This window comes from Solanum lycopersicum, chromosome 11 (assembly GCF_036512215.1).
Source record: "Solanum lycopersicum chromosome 11, SLM_r2.1".
NCBI lineage: Eukaryota > Viridiplantae > Streptophyta > Magnoliopsida > Solanales > Solanaceae > Solanum > Solanum lycopersicum.
The window spans coordinates 55,793,381-55,815,906 of record NC_090810.1 but is presented as its reverse complement, the minus strand read 5'-3'; the positions used below and the strand labels follow the sequence as shown (position 1 = coordinate 55,815,906).

Below are 22,526 nucleotides of genomic sequence, written 5' to 3'. Positions count from 1 at the left end.
TGGATAATTCACACTTTCTGTTAGCTTGAAAGATAGCTGAGACGCAGGGTTGAAAGAGATCAATTGAGAGGGCTGAATGACACCCCCTTGATTGAGAGTGACTGCTGGAGAGTTGGAAAAGGAGGAGGGAGTAGCAGACATTCTTGAAAAAAAGGAGTTGGAAGCTGGAAAAAAAGAAAAGAAAAATGATCGGATATACTCGTCAAAGTGTTTAGGAGGCTCTTGATACCATATAAGAGTTGTATATGATTATGAAATCGTTAAATATTATTGATACAATGTGTGACATTTATATATGAACAAGTATAGAAGATAAATGAGTCTATTGAACGTAAGAGACCTAAGAGAAGAGAAATAACTATGTATATAACAAAACATACTAACGTACTAGGACTCTATATCCTTATCCTTATCACACCATACATGCACTTGCAATTAATTTGTGATTGAGTTCTTCATCATGCATGCTCTTACATTTAATTTGTAATTATTTCTTTTGGCTAATTCATTATACAATATAATTAATAATTATTTAATTATCATGCTAATAAATAACTCATAATCTAAAAAATAATTGAAATATTATTACTTAATATTTAATTAATTAGGTTTTAAAAATATTTTAATTAACAATAAGGGCAAAACTGTAATTCAACTTTAAAGAAAAACCTTTCCACTTATAATAATACTAGTTTCTGACAACATGCGTTGCACATTTATTTTTTACTATTGTTACATAATATAAAATTGTGCTATCAAATAGAAAATGCTTAGATAAACAATATTAATTTTACCAATTATATTTCATGTATCAACAAAAATAAATTAAAAGGGCTTGCGTATTTGGCATCAAGCAAAAAAGTATGTGAAATTAATTAATATAATATAGTCTTCTTTAACTTTATATAAGTCTTTTTTATGATCTAAATATTAGTGATAACCCTTTATAGCCATAAATGGATATTAAAAATACATACACACTTATTAATGAGAAACGATAGAGTGAAATATTTATATCATTTAAGGTTCTAAAATTAAAAGATAGTACTATCAAATTATACAAAATTAAAAGCAATTACATCTAAAATATAAAACTGACAGATATATAATTTAAACACTGAACTTCATACATACATCTATTTCAAAAGCTCATAATAATAGCTAAAAAATTACAACACCAAAATGAGTTTATTAGAAATGCAAAAAAAATTAGAAACAACAATAATCTTCGTGAAGGAGAATATATATCGAAAAAGATATGAGACTTAGGCAATGTCTAAAAAGAAGTCTTCAAGTTCTTCTCCCCACCTCATGTATTCTATTTTTTCATGTCTTTTTTGCCTATCATAGATGTAATAGTTTTTTAATTATCAGTTGAATGACAATATCTTTCATTTTTCAATGGTTATCACCTAGTTCTTAAATAGTAGTAAAAATGTCTGTTTAAATTCTATATTTTTCAGTTTTAAAATAGTCTTTAATATATAGAAAGATGAAAAGATGAAAAACGCAAATCATAGTTACACTTAATAAGAGAATTAACATTACCACTAATAATCATATATTATTATAAGAAGGAACAAAAAAAGTTAAAAGTTGAATTACAATTTTACCCTTACTATAAATTAAAATGTTATAAAACATTTAATTATTTAGTTTAAATGTTAAATTGTATCATTTTAATAAAAATGTAGATGACTTTTGCATTTCCTTAAATTAATTCTTAATTAAAATATAAGGAAATAATTAAATGTTTGAAATGTGAAAAGATATATTTCAATTGTACATGTATATCCTAGAATAATTACTGGCATATGAAAAGAGTGACCCCCCATTTATTCGATTAATGCCACTGATTTTATTTATTTGATTTATTATTACTAAGATATTAAAAGTGTGTTATTATTTATGAATGAATTAGTAATAAATTATTGAGATGACTTGTAATTGCCTCAATTTATTAGTAATTACAATGATTTGTGGTTTTCATCTTTTTAATTATTCATTCAATCTAGACTAGATTTCATGTTATTACAAGATAAATATTAATAAATAATTTCATTGTAATTACTAATAAATATTAATAAAAAAATTATTTTAAATAATTTCAAGATAATAAATTAATAGTCAAGAGATAATTTTGTAATTTAACTTTTGACTTAGATTCTTCTCAATTTTAATATAATTAATTTCTAGACACGTGTCTCATCCTAATATATTAATATAGACTTCCTAAAATGAAGTATATAATACTCTATTCAGCAATTGAACAGTCATTAGTTGAAAAAAGTAGATTCAAATGCAACATATATTTGTAATGTAATATTATTCATCTGTCATGTAACAAAATGAGATACATCCTTGGAATTATTCTATTTCTACACGAAGATAGCAACTTTAGGTATGGTACTAATAATGTTTTAAAAATAAATATACATACTAAATAAGAATTGAGAGGCCACAAAGCATACAAAAATGACACTAAATGAAACCAATAAAGTTGGATTTACAATCAGACTCATGAAATATATACTCCATACTAACGAATTTGGTTCAACAACTACTCCCACGGTGATACTTTTTGGAGCAAGCTAAAAATACAGAGTGTGTGAAATAAATAAAATAAAAAATATTATCTATACACATTATTTCATAAACACAAACCAAATTTAAGCAGTAAACAGAAATTGAACTTGTTCAAAGGAAAAAAAAATAATATTACCTTATGCTAGGGTAAACTCAACAAATTTGAGGGCGATAATAATCGCTTTTTGTGTAGTCTAATAGAATAGGAGTAAGAATAAAATGATAAATAAATTGACAGGGTGGTAACTTTATAAAGTGCAAAGAATATGAAATGAGTATAAGATTATATAACTGATTGAAGTTTAAAAGATAAAAGATATAAATGTTGTAATAGAAAAAGTTTGATACATTAGTTAAATGATCAAGACAATGTGGTTATTTTAAATATGATTAGGGATATTTTTGTAATTCAACTTTCAACTATGGAGCTTCATACTTTTAGTATAATTAGTTTCTGTGCACGCGCGTTGCGCGTGTTTTCATTAATAATATTTTAAAAATTACATGTATATTTAGTTTTGAAAATAAAAGTAGCAAAAAAAAGCAACTAAGATTATTTTTGAAGAATTAAAATAAATAGTTGTTCATCAATTGATTAAACTATAAAAAAAATGATATATATATATATATATATATACACATGCATATCGGCTAGAAAAAGTAATAATAAATCTATCCGACTATTCAAGTGAAGATTCATATATTTTGTGGCAGCTAAAATAGTTTTTATTCAATGATATCATATCAAAATGAAAGAATTTTTTTTTTAAAAAATATTGATACTATATTTATATATGATGCATATATTTCTAATTATTTCTATAAAATAAATTAGTAAGTTCAAATATGAAGATACATATAAAGAAACATTACAAAAATACAAAAAATTATAAAATAATTTTTTCAATACCAAACACATGATGCCATGAAGGCATACTACAAGATAATTTTATAACTCCCTCCAAATATACAAATAGCATCGCATTTATCTATAGTCGCAAGCAATTATAATTACAGTACATTATAAGAATAATCCAATTAATGAAAATTCTAAAATTAGTATTTCAAAGAAATCAACTTTTTCATTTTCATAGCTCATTAATTTCTGTTAGCACTCCTTACGGAGATAGTAATCTTCATATATCATTCAATGAATGTTGAATGTTGCATGTAAATCGATATGACAATTATTCAATTCCAACATGTATCAACTATACATGTTTCTCCATTTTCCATTTTCTAGTTCATGCAAAAGGAAAAATTTAAGGGAAAAGAAAGAAACTTAGAAGGAAGGTCAGATGCTCAACTAAAGAAACAAAACTTGAAGAAAATGGAAATCATTTGTTACCTTTATATAGTGCTTTTTTATGTTCTTTGAAATTCCTTTTGACATAATATTAATTAATCTACACTTAAATACTTAATGAACTATTCAAATTCTACTGATGTTATATTAACAAAGATTGATTACTAATTTAAAAGTGTTAGAATTTGATAAGTCAAGTTAAGAAAATGAGAAGAAAAATTATAGGAATTGTAAGAGTTTGATAAAGTAATACATGATGTGTTAATTAAAGCAATTAATCATGTATGACTCTGGGCATTAAAGAACCATTTTTCCACTTCCAAATCCTGTTCAATTTATGTAATTAAAAAATTAATTAATTGAATTTTATTTAACTTATACTTAAGGTGTGCAAAATAATATTTTAATAATAATAATAATAATAATAATTCAATTGTGAGAGGTTAATACATATTAAATATTGTAATTATAAGTTGAATAAAAATTCGATTATGAATACAAATATATATTAGAGAAAACTTATTGAGAATTCTAATATTTGACTAATTAAATATTTTATAACATTTTAATTTATAGTAGGGGTAAAATGGTAATCCGATTTTGAAGTAAAAAGCTTTTCACTTTTATTATTATTATTATTATTATTATAAATAATAATAATAATAATAATAATAATAATAGGAATTAATCTAAGAAAATTCAAAAGTCATTACTGTTTAATTAAACTAATTATAACGTTTTAATTTATAGGAGGGTAAAATCGTAAATAATAATAATAATTATAGTAGGAAATTAATCTAAGAAAATTCAAAAGTCATTAGTGTTTAAACTAATTATAACCTTTTAATTTATAGGAGGGTAAAATCGTAAATTATTATTATAATAATAATAATAATAATAGTAGTAGGAATTAATCTAAGAAAATTCAAAAGTCATTATTGTTTAATTAAACTAATTATAACTTTTTAATTTATAGGAGGGTAAAACCGTAATTCAACTTTTGACTTGAGTTCTTCCCACTTATGAAAGTCGTGCAGAGGGTCGTTAAAAGTGTAAAACAACGATATTTTTTGTGAGATGCATGTGTTATGTACAAGTCGTGGAAGTTTGTGTTGTTGCTTTCATTTGAATTGAACTATTCGTAGTTTTCTGCATTCACTTGTGATTGACCGAAAATGACCCTATGAAAATATTCCCATTAACAACAAATGGTTTTTTGACTGTCGATATTTAGAATCCTAGCATAGATGATATTGGAAGAACTCTTCCCATATAAATCTCTCTATTGGTGAAAGGTAGACGGTACCAATTGACTTATATTAAAGGACAGGTCGACCTGAGCATCACTGTCATGTGTGAATTAATGCAGGATGCTTCGTATAAACTTATTGAATTTTCAACTTTAAGGTTTATGAACCAAATATTATATGCTTACTATGATAGCTGTCTTTTCTGATTAATCAAACTTTAATCCCCGTTCTATACACAAACTAAGAAAAATTTAAATTATATAGTCTTTGGATGGTTACATTATTGGACCAAGCTATTGATAACGCGGACATTGTTGTACCAAACTGGACTCCTGCTCCGTCTTCCATCAGCCAGCGGGTCGGTTCTTGTGGAAAATTAGCTCGAGGTGGCGCACTATGTGAGGTAACTAGTAGTAAATTTTTCTTTGCTTAATTTGTGCTATATATACCTCATCTAAATTATTGAATAGATATCTTCTCTATCAACGTAACAAGTTTTGATCATTTTAGTGCAGAAATGGATTGTATAAAACTTGTATTCCTTGCCTGTCTCCGTCAACTTGCTTTATCCTCATCCTTGTCTCATTATACAATTCAAGCCATGAATCCTAATAATTCTTTCTTGGAACAAAAGCACAAGTTGCTGCTCATGGGACGAGACGACAGGACAAGTGACCTCTGTTGCAGCCAACTTCAAGGCAAGTTTCATTCCAATAGTAGCCTCCAATCTAAAAAGGCTTGATTTGTCTTTTAATCATTTTACCTAAATTTGGTGAGTTTTCAAATTTGACGCATTCTAGTTTTACAGGTCTAATTCCTTCTGAAATTTGTCACCTTTCTAAACTACACTGTGCTTAGTCTTGTACCTCACACTTTTGAACTGCTCCTTGAGAACTTGACCCAATTAAGAGAGAATCTGTAAACATCTTCTTCTCATTTAACAACTCTACAACTTTCAGGCACAGAGTTACATGGGATATTGCCCGAAAGAGTTTTTCACCTTACAATCCCTTCATTTATCAGTCAATCCCGGTTAGGTTTCCCACAACCACTCATGAGTTGTACTTCCATAGTGTGAATATTGCTGATAGGATACCTGAATCATTTAGCCATCTAACTTCACTTCATGAGTTGTACATGGGTCATACTTGAGCAATAACACTTTCAGTGGAAAAATTCAAGTCCAAAACATTAATTACCGTTACTCTAAAACAAAATAAGCTGAAAGGTCCTATTCCGAATTCACTCCTAAACCAGGAGAGCCTACAATTCCTTCTCCTTTCACACAATAATATCAGTGGATATATTTCTTCATGAAAACATTGATATCGCTAGACTTGGGAAGTAACAATTTGGAGGGAACAATCCCACAATGCGTGGTTGAGATGAATGAATACCTTTTTGATTTGGATTTGAGCAACAACAGACTTAGTGGGACAATCAATACAACTTTTAGTGTTGGAAACTCTTTAAAGGCCATTAGTTTCCGCGGGAATAAGCTAACGGGGAAAGTCCCACGATCTTTGATCAATTGCAAGTATTTGACACTACTTGATCTAGGTAACAATCAGTTGAATGACACATTTCCAAACTGGTTGGGATACCTATCTCAGTTGAAGATTTTAAGCTTGAGATCAAATAAGTTGCATGGTCCCATCAAATCTTCAGGGAATACAAACTTGTTTACGCGTCTTCAAATTCTTGATCTCTCATCTAATGGATTTAGTGGGAATTTACCAGAAGGTCTTTTGGGGAATTTGCAAACCATGAAGAAAATTGATGAGAATACAAGATTCCCAGAGTATATTTCTGATCAATATGATATTTATTACGATTATTTGACGACAATTACAACAAAGGGACAAGATTATGATTCTGTTAGAATTTTGGAATCTAACATGATTATCAATCTCTCAAAGAACAGATTTGAAGGTCATATTCCAAGCATTATTGGAGATCTTGTTGGACTTCGTACGTTGAATTTATCTCATAATGTCTTGGAAGGTCATATCCGGCATCATTGCAAAATTTATCAGTACATCATTGGATCTCTCATCTAATAAAATCAGCGGAGAAATTCCGCAGCAGCTTGCATCCCTCACATATCTTGAAGTCTTAAATCTCTCTCACAATCATCTTGTTGGATGCATCCCCAAAGGAAAACAAACAGAAACACCTCTCGAAACAGACTTTGGAAGCAGATTTTCTGTGCATTTTCACCAAAATGTATCCTCCTTGATCTGTCGAGCTATGATTAGCTGATTTTGATGAGTCGAGATTTCGTCATCAAGCTGCTGCAGTTATCAGCTCCACTAAATTAAAATGAGGACTGGAATCTTGTGTGTTCCAGCATCTAACATTGCTTTTCTCAAGGCAGCAATGAACATAACGCACTGAATGATTGGGTTGCGACTCAAGCCGTAGTTGTGATACTTCATCTCCCAATTCAGTAGCTCCACATTCAGAAAATCTAGTATCCAACACTGCCTCTAAACACTTTCCAATTCATAACCACTCCTGAGGGTTCTTAAAAGTTCATGCTAAAGAGCATGAGGATTTGAGTACATAGCATTGAGAATGCTCATTTTAAATAAGAGTATCACTTCACTTTATGCATTTCTTCTTTCTCGTAACAACTTACTACTTAATTTATCACTTTCCAGTTCCAAAATTGAAGAAAGGTGAATCAGGAAAACTAATTAACAAATATTGAACAGATTCCTTTGAACTATTAATATTCCAGCTTGAAGAATTTGACATATTTTATTTTGTTCACTTACAATATTCCCTGGATACGAATTAATTAATTCCCTGAGATGTGGGAACACAAATAAGCTCAGGACATTGTGTGTTTGTGTGTGTGTGCAGGGTTGGTTGTTAAGAAAGACAAAACAAAGACGCATTTTGTGAGTTGACTTGAGAATGTGAACTATTGATAGTTTCCAACTTTAAAACGGCTTGAGATCGTCTTTACCCATTGTGTGACACATTGACTGTACATGACTGTGTGACGTTCCTGGAATTGATTACTCCAAAGCAACAACTAAATCTGCATACTACATGTATTTGCTTACTTTATCAAACGACACACAACAAACATTTCTTGATTTCTTCTCTGCCAACTTAATTAGTACTTTTGATCATTTTAGTGCAGAAATAGGTCATGTAAAACTTGTAGTTTTCATGATATATACCTTTCTCTGTCAATTTGCTTTTTCTATTCTATGATTCAAGCACATGTTTACCATTTAATCTATTCAACCTCCTTATATACACCAATTTATATAAGATGTTTAATGACTAAAAGTACCTTATTATTATTATCAATTACTGTATTATCTTTTTGTTTCCTCTACTTGTTGCTACTGCCTTCTTTTATATCGTTCTTTGAGCCAAGGATCTCGAAAATAACATCTCTACCTTCAATGTAGTGGTAAGGTCTGCATACACACTATCCTCCCAAGACGGACCGGCCCCACCACTAGGAATCGATTGCACTGAGTTTGTTTGTTAGCCTATGAAGAACATGCCATGTCTTGACTCCTGCACTGTCTTCCATCAGCAGGTCAATTCTTGTTTCTGTCAAGTTTGTGTGGTGTGTGTTAAGAGAGCTAAACAAAAAAAAATTTTGGTGACATTCAAACAAAATGAATGTGTTGTGGCTTTCATTTGAATCTTTATCTTCCCTTTCATCACTTGTAAACATACATATAATACAAGTAGTAATGTTACTTATCTTTTATATCAAGATAAGTAAATTAAAAGGAATCGATATGTGAATTTACTCTGAAAAATTTAAAAACTGATCGACCTTCATTTTTTTAATTTTCTTTGAAATGGACCTAAGATCATGTTGAAAGATGCAACAGGTGCATATCATAACTTTCATTCTTTAGTTAAAAGTTGATTTTAGTAACAAAGACAAGGTCACATGTGTATCATAACTCTCATTCTTTAGTTAAAAGTTGATTTTAGTAACAAAGACAAGGTCACATGTGTATCATAACTCGCATTCTTTAGTGAAAAGTTGATTTTAGTAACAAAGACAAGGTCAAATACTTAAACATGAGTATCATAACTCTCATTCTTTAGTTAAAAGTTCATTTTAGTAACAAAAACAAGGTCACATGCGTATCATAACTCTCATTCTTTAGTTAAAAGTTCATTTTAGTAACAAAAACAAGGTCACATGCGTATCATAACTCTCATTCTTTAGTTAAAAGTTGATTTTAGTAACAAAGACAAGGTCAAATACTTAAACATGAGTATCATAACTCTCATTCTTTAGTTAAAAGTTCATTTTAGTAACAAAAACAAGGTCACATGCGTATCATAACTCTCATTCTTTAGTTAAAAGTTCATTTTAGTAACAAAAACAAGGTCACATGCGTATCATAACTCTCATTCTTTAGTTAAAAGTTGATTTTAGTAACAAAGACAAGGTCAAATACTTAAACATGAGTATCATAACTCTCATTCTTTAGTTAAAAGTTCATTTCAGTAACAAAGACAAGGTCACATGCGTATCATAACTCTCATTCTTTAGTTAAAAGTTGATTTTAATAACAAAGACAAGGTCAAATACTTAAACATGTGTATCTCGAGGTAGAGAGAAAGCAAAGTAGAAATTTTCTTCTTCGTTTTTTTGTTTTGAATTAAGGCGTATGGCTTGAGATAGTCTTTACATATTGTGTGACACATTGAATGTAAATATATAATTGACTGAAAATGACAAGGTGACCTTCAGCTATTCAACTTGATCTTTATCTTTCTTAACATCATTTTTATATGCTAGATTTGGAAACATGCGTTTATTCCAAAATACTTCATATAAATTTTGTATTACAAATTACATATTTTGAATCTATGTAATTTACTAAAAAAAGTCATCCTTTTTAGATAGGATGACTGATTATATAACTGATTGAAGTTTAAAAGACAAAAGATATAAATGTTGTAATAGAAAAAGTTTGATACATTAGTTAAATGATCAGGACAATGTGGTTATTTTAAATATGATGATGAATTTAACTTACATATGCTGACCGTGCAATTTTATTTTCTTTTTACATGGGAAGTAAGTGAAAAATCACTTGACATAAAACAAAAAAAATATAGTGTTATTGTAGTGAATCAAACATCTTGTGATTTAGAGTACACTAAAAAGAATGAAACATAAACAAAGACTACCCAATGCATCAAATATTACTACATATACAATGAATTATATCACTTCTAATCACTGCAAAACTACTAGAAATCACTTGTTTTGCACAGAGAACTCTTATTTAAGCTCTCATCATTCAACTTTGCTTCTATAATCTTAATGATGTACAACAAACCAATATTTGAAACTCCTATAACTATATAAACGAACAGTATAGCTTCAGTCCGCGACAACTTTTGATTATCTCCAACTCCCACCAACTCTTTCTTTAATATCCTGTGGAATCAGATGCAATAGAAACGAAACTGAGGCGTTGCAGGCTTGCACCAGCTTTGAAGGTTTCAGATGGATTATTGGTTGCCTGCTTCACATTTCTAACCGCGAATCATGGTTCCTTGTGGAACATAATAAGAAAAGAGTTTTGGTCTTCTCTAAAAGCAATCATGTTAAACCTGGAGATCCTGTCTTCTAGAATCGGCTTCCTCAGAGTACGATTCATGTTCTTCTTCATGCTTATGTGATTCCCCGTTTGAATTACATAGTCGTGTTGATAACGAAGGGGATGAAGGTGTGTAATTACCTGCATTTTTTGGTAGCAATGCTAAGGATAGAGAGAAAAGAACATCAGTTTTTTATAAACATTAGGATGATGAAAAGTGCACCTCTGAAGGATGAACTTCTTTCCACATCTCTGGTTACATGCAACAAGATGGTTCCAGAGAGCACAACGATGAACCCGCATATTTCTGATGTAATGCTCCCAATGTTTTGTCCATCCCAGTCCTACATGATGTAGAATAAATAGATCGATAAGCACGGCTTCAAAGTTTTGGACAAATAATCATGTTTTTCCTTTTCCACATAATGTAGTATTTCCAAGTCATGCAATTGTGTATTTGTACATGGCATTCGAAGGCGTAAAGTTTAGGATATATTTCCAAGAAGCGGATGAACTCTAACGTATTCATCATTCTCTATAAACGAGCTCAAAAAATGAAGCAACAAGAAGGAAAAAGGTAGATACTACACCTTAAACATGATGACACTGGCAACGATTGTTAGTGTTGTGAACATAACATAGTATATAGGAGAGACAACGGCAGTGTTGAAGGTATCAAGGGCCTGAAACATGGAAAGAAAAAAAAAAGGTGTTAAAGCAGAGAAATGATTAATCAGCTTTTTCATGATATCAGCTAAATATTGCTCGACGAAGGTAAAGGAAAAATAGTCTGCTCTATACATCACATTACTATAAAACGGGAATCAGGATTAATTTAGGACGATGCTATCACATCATTTAAGATTGATACCCCAAAGGAAAGAAATTCAAGAATAACCACTACATTTTCAAGACAAGGCTGCATAAACTACCCAAACAAGCACAAAGTCTTCTTGGATCTCAACAAGATCGAGCTGCAATATACACTACAAAATAGGACACTGAAGAAATCCATGATCAAGAATAAGATTATATCTGAAAGGTGAAGCAGCTTCTCAAGATTGACAAAGAAAGAAAACATATAATATGACTTCTGTAAGAAGAAAAAAGTTACATAAAATCAATAGCATCTAGAAGAAAATTTGGAACTCTTCAATCAGTCAGTAGAAAGAAGGAAAAAGAAAAATATCTTATCTGACCTGCTAAACTTGCAAAAGTTATTGGATTACCAATATTCTCCACAATCTTAGACAGACATATAGGGAAATTCAAAATATTCCAGTCAGCAATGTAATTTTGAAATTAACATTTCAGATACACTTTAAAGTTAAATCTATTAAGAAATCAAGGACACCCTTTGAAGCTAAAGCTATTAAGAAACTAAAGACTCTGGATACTTCCACAAACATGGACTACCCCCCAAGCAATTAAGTAACTCATCTTAAAGTTTTAAACTGCTGCAATATACGCAGAACAAAACTACGCATTTTTAGAGTCTTCATCGTGCAACTCTTCTGCCACTTCTTCATTATTGATGTACTTTGTCGATATCATTCAGTATACTACAACTACAAGGACAGAATTAGGATTATCAACAGAGACGTATAAATTACTATCATGGTAAATAGTTTCATTTTGATAAAAATCAACTCATCAATTGCACCTTACATTAAAAAAATTCAGTTGCATGAAATGGTTTTGGCATTGTTTGAGGGAAGTTCTATGTTCAATGATGGTATCTGGAAGTAAGGAAGCAGAAAAAGCTCACACACATGATCTTTTCTGGTCAAAATAGTACTCCCTCCGTTTCACAGACAATGGTCTAGTTTGACTTGGCACAGAGTTCAACAAAATAAAGAAGACTTTTGATCATGTGGTCCTAAATTAAAGTCATGCCAAACGTACAAAATTTCCATTTAATCTTGTGGACTTAAACATGCCACATGGAAAGTTATTACCAAAAAAGAAAGAGATCATTCTTTTTGAACAGACTAAAAAGGAAAGGAGGTCATTCTTTTGAAACAGAGGGAGTAGTAATATTTGTTTCTATTCATCATTAGCAATAATTGGAAAGCACAAACTTCTTGAGAAAGCCTACCTCTCATAACTTGCACATTGGAAATTAAAGTTCCTCACTTCCTTGTACTTCTCTGATCCAGTAAATAGTCTACCGATAAATAACAACACAATAAACGAGAGCTTTTGACAGCTCAGAATACAACTTTGTACAGATTAGAGCAGCGCGCCTTCTGTTTTTTATTTACTTGTGGAGTACCCATGAGGTTCCTGTTAGTATAGCTGAACGTTTTTTTTTTTTGTAGATAATCACATTTTCCTGTAGGTAAACTACTTTTTGATATACTTCTTGTATAGAGTGTTTCCTCCGCTCTAGCCAACTTCTTGCACCACCTAACTGGGACATTTGTGCATCTCCTCTTCACAATTTGAACCATCTCAGTCTTGCTTCCCTTATCTTGTCCACCACAGAGGCCACTCCACCTTGTCCCGTACATCTTCATTCCTAATCCTATCTCTCCTAATTATGGCTACACATTCCTCTCAAAATCCTCATTTTCGTTATTTCCATCTACAAGAAAGTGTGATTCGTGATCGTAACAAACCAATTTATAAAACTACCTTTAAGTCTTGGTGACACATTCTTATCACACAAGACACTAGATGCAAGCCCAATTTCACCCACCCTGCTCCAATGTGATACGTAACATCATCTACAATCTCCCCATACTCGAATATAGACCTAAGATACTTGAAACTTCTTCTCTTGGAGATGACTTGTGTATCAGTCTTCACTTTCACATCTGCCTCGTGAGTTACGTTATTGAACTTGCACTCCAAGAGTCCAAGTACTATGTTGTAGTTCTACTCACCATGAATTCTTTAGACTCTCGAGTTTGTGTCCAAACCTCCAGCCTATCATTAACTCTACTTATGTTCAGTCAATATTATGTCCTTTACAAATAACATACACTATGTCATCTCTGTTTGGATATGTTACATCAGTTTTTTCATCCATCACCAAGGAAATAAAAATGGGCTAAGAGATGATTCCTGGTGCAACCCTATCACGACTTGCAAGTGCTCCCAGTCTCCTCCCTGTGTCCTCACCCGAGTGTTAGCTCCACCGAACATGTCCTTAATAGCCCTAATATAAGCTAGGGGAACACCTCTAACCTCCAAACATCGCCATAGAACCCCCTCTAAGGACTTTGTCATATGCTCTTTCTAGGTCAATAAACACCATATGTAAGTCCATCTTCCTCTCTGATCCACCGATCTCCTAACGAGATGAATGACTTATGTGGTTAAATTCTCCGACATGAATCCAAATTGGCTCTCGGTAATGGGCACCCTTCCTCACCCTCATATCCAACCTCTCCCAAACTTTCATGTATAGCTAATAGCTTGATAGCTCTAAAATTGTTGCATTCTAAATATCACCCTTATTCTTGTACAGTGGGACCATTGTACTCGACCTGCATTCTCCAAGAATTTCTTATGTCCTAAAAATAACGTTAAACAACCCAATTAGTCCATTCCTGTTTTGACATTGCTATTCCAAAATTTCACCAGAATCTCGCCTGGTCTGGTCACATCTGTCTACTCATCTTACGAATAATCTCCTAAAACTCCATACCCCTACAATACTCAAATTATCAATGACCTGTCAGAGTCACCCAACATAATATTCATGTCCACCTCTTCATTCAAAAGTTTATGGAAGTATGCCTGTCATTTCTGTCTATTGTGTGCATCTTCCACCAATACTTTGTCTTCCTCATCTTTAATGCACTTCACTTGGTCCAGATCTCAAGACCTTCTCTTTCTTGCCTTGACAAGCCCATACAATTTCTTATCCCAGCCATTAGCCAATAGTTCTTTATACAAGCATTCAAAATCTGTCATTTTAGCTGTTGCAATCGCTAACTTTGCTTCCTTCTTCATCACCTTATATCTCTCATTTCCTCTTTCCTCGTCTTTGCTCTACACTAACTCCATATAAGCAACCTTCTTGGCTTCCACTTTCGCTGGACTACTCCATTCAACCACCAATTATCAGAAAAATTTTAGGGCACTTTTAGAATCTTGAACGGTGAATTAACAGTTCAATTTAAAGAGTAAGTTTGTATACAAATTGTGTTCCATTACAAAAGCAGTTAGAATAGCAGCTACTCGCCTTATTGAGATAGTTCATTTGTGTAACAACACAAACTGCCACAATAAACATAAAAGCCCAGGTTTCCGGATAGATCAGCTGGTTCTTTCCCTCAACAGTTAACTTCAGTGAAGTACCGAGGGCTTTAACACTCATAACCTGCACAATAAACATGAGGGACATAAATTCGGATGCATCTATGCAAACAATTACAAATGGCTATTGACTACCGAACATAAGATTTTTGGAAGTTAAGCATTTAAATGATAGACCATAAGGCAAGAAAATTCGACTCAAAGTTTTACCGAGAGAGAACCCATCAATGAGCAGATTCCAGTGAAAACAAGAACATTTGAGTGTCCACATTGAGGAGCAAAGTAGAAGACCAGAATGAAAACCAAGACAATCACCGATCCCATGTAGAGCAAAAATGCTGGAATATAAAAGGAAATGAAGTTAGAAAGTGTAGATGGTCCCAAAGGAACTAGAGGATTTGGTCATGATGGAAACAGCTCACCTTTCTGAGTTGCCATATACCAAATTTCTTTGACAGAAGAGATAGGATGCTCCTGTGGTGCATGGACAACTATAACAACAGAACCAATAATGCACAGCACACAACCCAAAATTCCAAGCGGGTGCAACTTTTCCTTCAAAATAATCTGAGCCAATACAGCACTACAAGAGTTTTTGGCCATAAAACCGGTTATGCAACCAGAACCATATATCAACTCTTATCATAAACAATGATATATACTAATACCAAGATTACACACCTGACAATTATACTCAATGCACCCAGAGGGGTGACTAGAACCGCCGGAGCAAAAGCATATGCCACAAAATTTGCAATCTCTCCGACTATCACTATGAAAAGCAAAAGAAAAAAAGACGAGAAAATTCTGTGGACAGTCAGCCAATGATCAAGAAAGAAAGCACTAGACCTAGGCCACACCTTACTTGAGAAAATCATGAAACAAATCAGTAGCACCAAAAGGGTAGAGAGTTGATTAACAGAAAATTCCAAAACTGAAAAAAGAAACACACTAATCAATCATTAAACTTGACTTCCCATACCAAACTATCAACAAATTATATTCATATATACACTTCTACCAGTCCTTTCAAGAAGCAACACTTTATCAAACATTGATATGCATAACCCAGTGCTGTAATTAAGGATATAGGACTGCAGAGAACAGAAAAAACATGTGCAGCGCAATCTCACAAGTGCGGTCTAGGGAGGGAATTGGGTACCAGACCTTACCCTTCCCTACCTTGAGAAACAGAAAGGTTGTTTCCGATAGATGGGGCTCCAAAAAAAGGGAAAAACTTACTTGTGATCATTCCAATCCACCAGAGGGGCTCCAAAAGATATGAATACCCACCAACACCTACAAAACAACCCCCCCCCCCAAAAAAAAAAAAAATCAAAATCAGATTCATACAACAGAAATAGTAACAAGAACATGAAAAGATGTAAACTTTAAAGAACCCCACATACCAGCTCTAACACCAGAGACAACAGCAGCTCTTCTAAGGCCTTTCTTCTTAATAATAAAACTTGACCCTATGAACACACTTGCAAGCAGAGCCAAAATAATACCTGTCATATTATCTTTAGAGAAAACCATGATTAAAACTTATCTTCCCTTTTTCCTCCTCCTCCTTTTCTTCATGGAACTCTGAAAGTCATCAATTTTTCCTTATTGGGTCATCAAATCTCAACTCGAATCACAAAAAAAAATATATATATTAAAAAATTGTTTTTTTATTTATTAACACTACTTGTTCTTGATTTGGCATATTGTATGTGCTGCAAATTTGTCAGATCCAGCTCATTATTCACAAATGGGTCCTAAGATGTCCGACCCTTAACTGAAAACTAGCCATAGATCAATAATCATCCAAGGTATATATACTCATTCTTGATTCTTGTGCATTCCATCACATGTAATTTTATGTTCAATTAGAAAAGATTTTAATACTTTTGGAAAAAAGAAAAAGAAACTAAACTATTTATGTTTTTATAAGTTTAAAGTTTAATACTTTCACCAATTAACCGTATTATACTGCTAATTTAAATATATTATATTATTACTTAAATTCTATTGTATCGTATGGTTTAAATTATTGTTAGGTAATGATGAAAAGACTCATTTTATGAAATAACTGATTTGGTGTGATCGCGTCGTTACGTTAATATTTTCTTCTCATTTTATATTTATTTGTTATTTAATAATTATATTTCATCATTTATACGAGCATTTATAATTTACCTACCATGCACTCTACTTGTTTTATAGATTTATTATTCAAATTATCAATGTGTGACATTATGTAGCGATGGAACGATATAATCTATCCAAATATTGTCTATATTAAAATAATAAAGTATAATATAATATAAAATAACACAATATAATATAACACGATATATTATGAAATAATACGTAATAAAAATTTGAAAAAAAAGTGTTAAAAAAAGGGAGATAAACTAAACTAAACCATCTACTAATTTTTATTAGTTTAATGCTTAAACTATGAGGTGTTGTTATTCTTAAATTATAAGTGGTGCTTATATGAAAATGAGGTGCTGTTAATCTTAATTATAAGTGGTGTTTATATGAAATGAGATGAAATTTTGTAACATTAGTTATTGTCCTATATGTGAATAACTAATTTCATTATTTTAGAATAAATAGTTGGATAAATAAAAATAATTTCATATGCTATTTTGTAATTTCTTTTTCTCTATTTTTCTTTTAAAATATCTATATTATCGCTAATAAGAATAAATTAATTAAAGTCATAACTTCAAAATAATAAAAACATGAAAAATGAAATAATCAGGAGAAAAAAATGTATGTTGTAAATAAATGTTGTGTGGATGTCATGTATCAAATCAACACTTCATAACTTTAAAAGATTTTGAGTATGACTTTATGGATTTAATTATGGCTTTAAAAATATATTTTATAACTTTGAAGGATTAGATACAAATGCATTGAAAAATTGAAAGATTGGAAGAAAATATTACTACTCTTTCTCTCTATTTCTTTATTATTAAATTTCTAATACTTTATTTTATAACACGTTATCAACACGAAGTCTCTTATAAGCTATGTGATATAACTATTTTTGTTTTCATATTCTAAGCACAAGTATACATTACAATATTTTCAGTTTATATGTTATCTAAATAATATAAGATGGTAGTAAATTTTATTAATTGATGAAAATAAAATTTCTTATTAAAAGAATAGTACATATGATATTCTTAACTTTCAATAGTTAAAAGTTAATAATTTTAATCTAATTTGATTATTTTTATAATAGTTTTTCATCATATCAAATTTGTCAAAATTGGAGTTCGTGGTACTTTATATATCTGGCAATAATTATTTAGCATGGGTACTCGATACTGAAATTCACCTAGACGCTAAAGGTCTTGGTACAACCATTACTAAGGAAAATGCAGCATCGAGTCAAGACAAAGCGAAGGCTATGATTTTTCTTCGTCATCATATGAATGAAGGATTAAAGGCTGAATTCTTGACAGTGAAAGATCTATTTGAATTGTGGATTGATTTAAAGGATAGGTATGACCAAATTAAGGCAATGGTATTGCGAATGACTCGTTATGATTGGATAAACTTACGATTACAGAACTTTAAAATTGCTATGTGAATATAATTTCGTTGTTTATAAAATAACTTCCCAATTAAAATTATATGGGGAAAATATAACAGATGAGGATATGTTGGATAAGACGCTTACTACTTTTCATGCCTCAAATCTGGTGTTACAACAACAATACCGTAAAAGGGGATTTAAAAAGTATTCTGATTTAATCTCATGCCTTCTTGTGGCTGAGCAACATAATACCCTTTTGTTGAAAAATCATGAAGCCCGAACTGCTCCTTAACCGAAAGCAAATGTGATGGAAGCACATGGCGGTCTGAAAGAAGATAAAATAAAAATTTGGGTCGTAATAATGTACATGGACGTGGCAATGACAGAAAACGACATAATCATCATCGTGGTAGTGGTCATTATAAAAGAGAAAACAATATGGGTTCTCAAAATAATATTTTAAGAGGCAACTGTCATTGTTGTGGCATGAAAGACCATTGGAAGAATGAATGTTAGATGTCTGAGCACTTTGTCAGGCTTTATCGAAATATCCTTTAAACGAAAGACAAATAGAGGTGGCACATCTTCTTCTAATGCTCGGGTGAAATCACACATAACATTTGAAAATATTGTTGAGAAAAAAATCTTCGCAAATTACAATGATAATATTGAAGCAAATTTGGCTTTGAAAAATGACGATTCTAATAACCTTAATGATATTACTCATTTGGAGGTTGAAGACTTCTTTAAAGATCGTAACTGAAGTTTGATATTATTTTATGATATACAATATGTTGTTGTTTTGTGTGTTTTTCATTATTTTATTTTTTTGTGTCATTTTTATTTTAAAAGTAAAATAATATAAAGACATAAGTTTTCTTGCAATGTTGATAGTTATCTTATCTCTTATGATGTATTTTTATTTTATGAAGATAAATAAAATTTCTCAGTCCTCAATTGGATCCAAGATGAGTAATTGGAGATATGTGCCTCTTGGATAGTGCTACAGCTCATACTCTATTAAGAGAAAAGAAATATTTCTCTCATTTAATTATGAAAGGGGCCAATGTTAATACAATATCCGGTAGTACAAAAATAATTGAGGATTCTGAGAGAGCATCATTATAACTATTTGGAGGAACAATATTGACCATTAATAATATTTTGTATTATAGTAAGTCTCAAAGAAACTTGCTAAGTTTCAAGATTATTCGCCAAAATGGCTATCAAATTGAGACTGCAAATCAAGAAAATGTTGTATACCTTTATATTACTACAATAAAAGAGGGAAAAAGATTTGTGCATGAAAAATTATCTGCACTTTCTTCTGGGTTGTACCACACAAGTATTGATGTGGTTGAATCACGTGTCATGGTAAATAAAAAATATATTGATCATAATGATTTCATCATTTTGCATGACCGGTTGGACCATCCCGATTATAATATGATGTGCAAAATTATTGAGAATTCACATGGGCATACTTTGAAGAATCAGAAATTTCTTCAATTTAAGGAATTCTTGTATTACTTGTTTCCAAGGAAACTGATTATTAAACCATTGGAAACTAAGGTTGGAATTGAATCTTCTACATTTTTGGAACGTATTTACATGGTGATATATGTGGACCAATTCACCCTTCATGTAGATCATTTAAATATTATATGATCTTGATAGATGCATCTACAAGATTCACATGTGTGCTTATTATCAACTCGCAACATGATTTTTGCGAGATTGTTGGCCCAAAATATAAGGTTAAGAGCACAATTTTCAGATTATACTATAAAGACAATTCGTTTTAAAAATGCTGGTGAATTACATCTCAATCCTTTAATGATTATTGTATGTCCATTGAACAGTTGAACATTCGGTTGCTCATTTTCATACCCAAAATGGTTTAGCAGAATCATTGATTAACGTCTTTATTTGATAGATAGACAATTACTAATGAGGACAAAATTTCCTCTTTCGGTATGGGGCCATGCTATTTTGCTGCGCGCATAAGGCCAACCAATTTTCATTACAGTTGGCTTTTGAAAAAGAGTCAAATATTTCTCACCTTAAAATTTTTGGATGTGCAGTATATGTTTCAATTGCTCCACCGCAACACACAAAAGACGGGTCCCCAAAGAAGCTTGAGAATATACGTTGGGTGTGAATCTCCTTCTATCATAAAATAATTGGAACCTAAGACTGGAGATTTATTTTCAACAAGATTTGCTGATTGTCATTTTGATGAATCTGAATACCCAACATTAGGGGAGAAACATAAGAAATTGAAAAATGAAATAGATTGGAATGCAGTATCACTATCTTATTTAGATCCTCGGTATCACTATCTTATTTAGATCCTCGAACAAATCAATGTGAACAAAAGGTTCAAAAGATGATTTATTTGCAAAATATTACAAATCAACTGCCAGATGCATTTACTAACCTTTCAAGGGTTACTAAATCTGATGTTCCAACTGCAAATGCTCCGATGCGAGCTGATATTCCGATAGAACAAACTGTTAATGTAAATGAGTCTAGACCACGTCTAAAACGTGATAAATCAATTGATTCTAAGGGTAAAAATTCTCAAAAAAAAATAAAAAATAATCATAATATGAAAGTGAGTGCTCAAGGAGAGCCTCAAGACATAACAAATGATGATACAGTAGAAAATGTTAAGATATCTGAAAATAATGAAAATAAGGAGATCTTAAATAAGTTATGTCTCGATTGAAAAAAGGTGAAACCAAAATGATGTTGTGGTTGACAACATTTTTGCTTATAATATCGCTATTGAAATAATGCAACAAGATGAAGATCATGAACCAAAATTTGTCGATGAATGTAGACAGAAATGATTGGCCAAAATGGAAGGACGCAATTCAACCAGAGTTAACTTCACTTGAAAAATATGAAGATTTTGTATCTATAATCCAAACACCTGAAGGTGTCAAACCACTGGGATACAGATGGATTTTTGTGCGAAAATGAAATGAAAAAGGTGAAGTCGTAAGATATAAAGCACGACTTGTGGCTCAAAATTTTCGCAAAAACCTGGTATTGACTATGTAGAAATATATTCTCCTGTGGTAGATGCAATTACCTTCCGGTGTTTAATGAACTTGGCAGTTTATAAAAATCTTGAAATGCACCTAATGGACGTAGTCACTGCCTATTTATATGGATCATTGAACCACAATATTTTTATGAAAAATTCTATTGGATTCAAAGTGACTGAAGCATACAATGGTTCTTGAGAAAATTGTTCAAGAAAGCTTCAGAAATCCTTATACGACTTGAACCAGTCATGTCGAATGTGGTATATTCGCCTTAGCGAATATTTGTTGAAAAAAGGATTTAAAAATAATTCAATTTGTTCTTGTGTCTTCATGAAAAGCTCTGAATTTAAATTTGTCATAATAGTTGTATACATTGATGATTTGAATATCATTGGAACTCCTGAGGAGCTTTCGAAGGCATTAAAATGCCTGAAAATGAATTTAAAATGAAAAATCTCGAAAAGATAAAATTTTGTCTTGGACTACAAATTGAACATTTTACAAATGAGATATGTGTTCATCAATCAACATATCTGAGAATATATTAAAGAGATTTTACATGGATAAATCACATCCATTGAGTAGTCCGATGGTTGTGAGATCTCTTGATATTAATAAAGATCCATTTCGAAATCATGAAAACGAAGGTGAACTTGTTGGTGGTGAAATATCAGTTGGTGCATTAATGTATCTTGCTAATAATTTTAGACCTGATATAGCTTTTTCGGTAAGTTTATTAGCAAGGTTTAGTTCTTCTCCAACACAAAGACACTGGAATGAGATTAACATATATTCAGATACCTCCAATGGACTATTAATATGTGATTATTTTACTCAAATGAATCCAAGTCACAATTGATTGGTTATGCTGATGCATAATATTTGTCTGATCCTCATAAAGGTCGATCGTAG

At 31.3% G+C, this 22,526-nt stretch overlaps 1 protein-coding gene and 1 long non-coding RNA gene across 5 annotated transcripts; one reads left to right on the top strand and one right to left on the bottom strand.

Moving 5' to 3' along the window:
- Positions 1-5,196: 5,196 nt before the first annotated feature.
- LOC138339635 (uncharacterized) lies at positions 5,197-8,907 on the top strand. Its single transcript, XR_011212504.1, has 2 exons — positions 5,197-5,545; positions 5,653-8,907. It is a non-coding gene; the product is annotated as an uncharacterized lncRNA (long non-coding RNA).
- Positions 8,908-10,241: 1,334 nt separating this feature from the next.
- On the bottom strand, positions 10,242-16,923 carry LOC101264486 (probable magnesium transporter NIPA6). 4 transcript variants are annotated; one of them, XM_019211079.3, is made up of 11 exons: positions 16,711-16,833; positions 16,427-16,607; positions 16,260-16,316; positions 15,883-15,951; positions 15,699-15,789; positions 15,440-15,600; positions 15,228-15,355; positions 14,944-15,081; positions 11,339-11,431; positions 10,972-11,092; positions 10,242-10,889 (listed from the first exon to the last, which is right to left on the bottom strand). In XM_019211079.3, the coding sequence occupies exons 2-11, from the start codon at positions 16,554-16,556 to the stop codon at positions 10,756-10,758; spliced, it is 1,122 nt and encodes a 373-aa protein (XP_019066624.1). In that variant the 5' UTR covers positions 16,557-16,607; positions 16,711-16,833; the 3' UTR covers positions 10,242-10,755. The 4 variants fall into 4 exon arrangements, with proteins under 4 accessions (XP_019066624.1, XP_069147291.1, XP_025883863.1 ...); XM_069291190.1 differs by lacking the exon at positions 15,883-15,951 and having other exon boundaries at positions 16,711-16,923; XM_026028078.2 differs by lacking the exon at positions 16,711-16,833 and having other exon boundaries at positions 16,427-16,697.
- Positions 16,924-22,526: the final 5,603 nt, after the last annotated feature.